At 41.3% G+C, this 5,600-nt stretch overlaps 1 protein-coding gene across 1 annotated transcript in view; it reads left to right on the forward strand.

Moving 5' to 3' along the window:
- Positions 1-5,600, forward strand: part of MGAT4A (alpha-1,3-mannosyl-glycoprotein 4-beta-N-acetylglucosaminyltransferase A) — a 107,754-nt gene that overhangs the window by 88,745 nt on the left and 13,409 nt on the right. Inside the window, exons 9-10 of the mRNA XM_045283829.1 lie at positions 224-417; positions 5,156-5,234. Coding sequence (XP_045139764.1) covers positions 224-417; positions 5,156-5,234 — 273 coding nt within the window. The remainder of the gene's footprint in view (positions 1-223; positions 418-5,155; positions 5,235-5,600) is intronic.

Raw genomic sequence — 5,600 nt, forward strand, 5'->3', positions numbered from 1 at the left:
GTGAGTGATTTAAGTTTGTTTTCCTCATGGATAATACATTTTGTTAATTTAGTGTCTAAGGGGAGCTTGAAAAAGTTTGTGGAAAAGTGAATTTAAAAGATAGTAGAATTTCTCCCACAAACTTTTAAAATCTCCCTCCCACCCCCGTGTAAGTATTGAGTTTTCTCTTAAATGTACGTAAGCTGCGTAGGGTAGTTAACACCAGGCATGTCTTTTCTCCCAGGATAAAGATTACATGAAACCATTACTTCTTAAAATGCATGTGAACCCACCTGCAGAAGTCTCTACGTCCATGAAGATCTACCAAGGACATACACTGGAGAAAACATACATGGGAGAGGCATTCTTTTGGGCTATCACTCCGGTAGCAGGAGACTACATCTTGTTTAAATTTGATAAGCCAGTCAATGTTGAAAGGTGGGTGATTTTGAAATTATATTTGTTGTGTAATTTCAAACTTCTTGTTCACAATGATTTATGATGCAACTTTGTTAAATAATTAAATCGTTTTATTGGGGCTTATATAACTCTTTATCACAATCCATACCTACATCCATTGTTTATTTTTAATCATTTTATTGGGGGCTCATACAACTCTTATCACAATCCCAACACGCATCAGTTTTGTAAAGCACATTTGTACAATCATTGCCTAATCATTCTCAAAACATTTGCTCTCCACTTAAGCCCTTGGCATCAGCTCCTCATTTTTCCCCCTCCCTCCTAGGTTCCCCCTCCCTCATGAACCCTTGATAATTTATAAATTATTATTTTGTCATATCTTACACTATCCAAAGTCTCCTCTCACCCACTTTTCTTTTGTTCATCCCCCAGGGAGGAGGTTATATGTAGATCCTTATAATCTGTTCCCCCTTTCTCCCTCACCTTCCCTCCACCCTCCTGGTATTGCCACTCTTACCACTGGTCCTGTGGGGTTCATCTGTCCTGGATTCTCTGTGTTTCCAGTTCCTATCTGTACCAGTGTATATCCTCCAGTCCAGCCAGATTTGTAAGGTAGAATTAGGATCGTGATTGTGGGGGGGAGGAAACATTCAAGAATTAGAGGAAAATTGTATGTTTCATCATTGCTACACTGCACCCTGACTGACTCCTCCCTGTGACCCTTCTGCAAGGGGATGTCCAATTTCCCACAGAAGGGCCCTGAGTCCCCACTCTGCATTCCCCCTCGTTCACAATGCTATGATTTTTTTGTTCTTTGGTGCCTGATACCTGATCCCTTTGACACCTCGTGATCTCACAGGCTGGTGTGCTTCTTCCATGTGGGCTTTGTTGTTTCTCAGTACTCCCTCAACACAGGAATACTTTGTTCTAACAGTTTGTTCTAACGATTCGGCAGTCTGAGATGCTCACCTTTCTGGCACAATTGCTCACCTTTCTGGCATGAAGACAATGGGTGCACAAGCAAATGTGGTGAAGAAAGCTGATGGTGCCCAGCTATCAAAATATTTAGCATCTGGGGTCTTAAAGGCCTGAAGGTAAACAAGCGGCCATCTAGCTGAGAAACAGCAAAACCCACATGGAGGAAGCACACCAGCCTGTCCCGACACAATCGCTGAAAGCAAAGCTGGTGCATAAGCAAATGCGATGAAGAAGCTGATGGTGCCTGACTATCAAAAGATATAGCATCTGGGGTCTTAAAGGTTTGAAGATAAACAGGTGGCCAACTAGCTGAGAAACAACAAAGCTCACATAGAAGACGCACACCAGCCTATCCCGACAGGATCGCTGAAGACAAAGCGGGCACCTAAGCAAATTGAAGAAAGCTGATGGTGTCCGGCTATCAAAGGATATAGAATCTGGGGTTCTATAGGCTTGAAGATGATGCAACTTTTGGGGTATAACAGATGTAAGGTGGCAGTGGATCCCAAAATGTTGTTATGAGTTACATTGAGAATAACTTGATGATAGAATGGGTGAATTGTTCTCAGATGTGATATCAGCATTATTTACCGTGTTTGAGAGATGTTACTGGTAGTTCTGAACTGATGCTTAATCTACCCAAACCAAACTCACTACCACTGAGTCAACTCTAGCGCAGAGAGACCCTGTTTAGGGTTTCCAGAGCTGTAACTGACTGGGGGAGCAGATAGCCCAGCTTTCTCCTGGTTTCGAACAGGCAGCCTTGGGATTTAGCAGGGCAGTGCCTAAGCCTCATTGCCACTGGGGCTCCCTGATATTCAGTATGGTTTCTAAAATGTTTACTTAGCACATTTCCTCAGAATCTTAAATTAGTTTTCATGGGCTTATTCTAGGACATCCTTTACGTTTTGACTAAGATCTAGTTGACTAGCCCAGAAGTTTGGTTGGAATGACCGTTTGACAACTCCTCAAGTCAGCTGTTTTGCAAATGCAGATGATTTTTAAACCCTGGAATCGTCATCAGCATAGATTCTCAGTTTTCAAACATAGGCATTGCTCCTGTTTTTTTATTCAAGCAGTCTTGATTCCTTCCATTTGTTCCTCAGTCCCTGGGTGTGTTCCATGGTCTTTCTGAAGCACACTAAATGTAATCCCCAGAATAGAAGACCTGCAGAATATTATTTTATGTGTCCTCATGTGAGGACCAATTGGATATTTTAAATCTTCCAAAATATTTTGGAATAATTCCACTTAATGTGGTAAGAAACAAAACTTAACTTTAACGGAATGTCACTAATTTTCTTTTGTTGCTCTAAATGGATTCCAAAGAGGAATTTAAATAGTGAAATTGTTGTAAGCAATTGGAATATCACTGGTGAAACATAATAAAATGCTTGTGCACATGGATGAATATGTAGTATCTGCTAGTTATTACCTAATGTTCACCTTTCATACCATACAGTAGTACTGTTCACTTTGAAGTATTGTTTATCACACTTACAGGGACATCATACAAGTAGAAATAACATAGATGGCAAAGTAAATGATGCATCTCCATGCAATGGAGTGCTACGAGCAGTTGTTGAAAGCATGTCATAGATCCCTATGTACTGATGTGAAGAAACATCAAGGAAACAAAGTATGTAACTTACTAGCACGAGTCTGCTTTCGTTGAAATAATAGAACTATTATTATTATTCACATGTTACATAGAATAAAGCTGGAAGAAATACGTGCATCAAACAGTTCATAGTGGTGGAATAGGAGTATTTCATGTGGACTTGCTACATTTATTTTACATGCACCCCCATCCCAAAGAAGTAATTTACTGTTAGGAAAAAATGTAGCTTTGATTTTGAGAAGTTGTACATTGGCATGCTATTGTAAGAAATGATACTGAGACATCCTGTGTGCACCTTACCCAGTCCCTTCCAATAGTAGCAGCTTGCAAACTCCTGTAAAATATCACAACCAGGATTGGAAGGTGACTGTCAAGACATGAAGGGCACGTCTATCCTCCCAAGAATCCTTCATGCTCCCCTGATAGCCATGCCTATGCCTCCTGCCAGTCCTTGTGCCTTAATCCAGCCCTGGGAACTACTTCTGTTTCTCCATGTCCATGAATTGTTTCATTTCTAAAATACATCCAGTCCTACAGTCTGTAGATGTTAGGTTTGGCATTTTTCACTCGCACCAGCCTCGGGACATTCCTCCACTGTTCGTGGCATGGGTGGGTGTGGCACGGTTTGTTTGTTACCCAGGTCCCCCGAAGGAATCTAGGGTACTTCATTTGGGGCCTGTCGTAAGTACAGCTGGATGAGCAGTGATGTGTAGGTTTTCATTTCTTTCTTCTTTTATGTAATCAAAGAAACTGCCAGACTTTTCCAGAGTGGCCATACCATTTTCTGGTTCTAACGACAGTATATGAGTGATCAGTGCCTCTACATTATAGCCTACATTTGAAGCTGCTGCTATTTTTATTTTCACTTTTCTGATGGGGAGTATTAATAACCCATTATGACTTTAATTTATCCTTTCCTAATGGCTAATGATATTGAGCTTATTTTCTTTCATGTACTTACATCATTTTAAAAAAGGCGATCTGTTCAGATGTCTGCCTAATTTCTAACTGCCTGTGTTTTAAGAATTCTTTATATATTTTGGATGCTAGTCCTTTGTCCAGTTTGTGGTTGCAGGACTTTCCCCCCAGACTGTAGCTTAGCTTCTCAGCTTCTCACAGGGCCTCTGCAGAACAGAGGGGTTCGGTGTTGATGATGTCTGATAGATCAGTTTCTTCTTTTTATGGCCATGCTTCTGATGTCAATCTAAAAAAAAATTTTTGCCAAGCTGTTGATCCCTATGATTTTCTCCTGGCAAAAAGTTTATATACTTAAAAATACAGAGAATGGCATGACACTGTCATCATTTTCCTGCCTGTATAATACTATATTAGGTACTGCAAATGAGCCCTTTTCTGACAGAGGAATTAACACTTCACCTAGGGGCTGTAACCTTATGGTTTTACATTTCTTTAAATTGGACATTGAATAAGGACGACAGTAGAAGAATCAATGCATTTGGCTTGTGGTGCTGGAGAACAGTATTGAAGTATCATGAACTGCTAAAAGGACAAACATCAGTATTGGAAGAAGTAAGGTCAGAGTGCCCCTTAGAGGCACGGATGGCAAGACTGTGTTGCATACTGAGCTAGTTGATTTGGATGTATCGTCAGGAGAGACTAGTCCTTGGAGGAGGACATCGTGCTTAGTAAAGTGGAGGGGCAGCGGAAAAGAAGAATGCCCCCATGGGTCAGGCCAACATAGTGACTGTTTCAATGGGCCCAAGCATCGGAACAACGGTGAGAATGATACCGGGCCGTGTCGTGCTTCATTCTGCTGTGCATAGGGTCATTGTGGGTCAGAGCCAACTTGATTGTACCAAACAACTATCAGAATAACAAACACGGAGCTCTGGTGACATAATGGATTACAAGCTGGGCTGCTAACAGTACGGTGAGCGGGCCAAGCCCCCAGCTGCCCTGAGGGAGAGCAGCTTTCTGCTCCTGAAAAGCTTTGCAGCCTCACAAACCCAAAAGTTACCCTGTAGGGGTGCTACGATTCAGAATTCACTTGATGGCTGTTTGTGTGTTTGTTTTACACAATGCACAGGTCCGTAGCATTCTAGTGTTGTCAGTTTCATCTAGCTACTCTTGCTTAGAAGCGCTTACTCTGAGGTCAGGCACTGTCTGACTCACGTATTTGGTTTGTATTTTCAGTTACTTGTTCCATAGTGGTAACCAAGAACACCCAGGGGACATTCTGCTGAATACAACTGTGGAAGTTCTGCCTGTGAAGGTAGGATGATTTCCTTCCCTAACTTTCCTTAAGGACTAATGCTACTTGACTTGGTTTGAGGCGATGTTTATTTATGTGTTGAAAAACAATCTCTGTAAAGACTCTGGGACCTCAGTGGTGAGAATCTTAATGTATGATTTTTACAAAGTTCATAGGAACTAGGAGAAATTGGCCCATTTGCCTCATTTATAGGAAGAGCCTTCCCTGGTTTTCTGTTGAGAACTGGTGTGGAAGTTTATACTAGGAAAATAAATGTTCCATTTTACTTTGGTTATTACCTGTTCTTGCCTTTGGAATCCAAAATATCATGTGACTTTAATGTCTGTTGATTAATAGAAGAAAATAATTCACCAGTCTCTAGGGCAG

This window comes from Echinops telfairi, unplaced genomic scaffold (assembly GCF_000313985.2).
Source record: "Echinops telfairi isolate 266 unplaced genomic scaffold, ASM31398v2 ScPeMD7_7467;HRSCAF=8505_1, whole genome shotgun sequence".
In the NCBI taxonomy this organism is placed as follows: domain Eukaryota; kingdom Metazoa; phylum Chordata; class Mammalia; order Afrosoricida; family Tenrecidae; genus Echinops; species Echinops telfairi.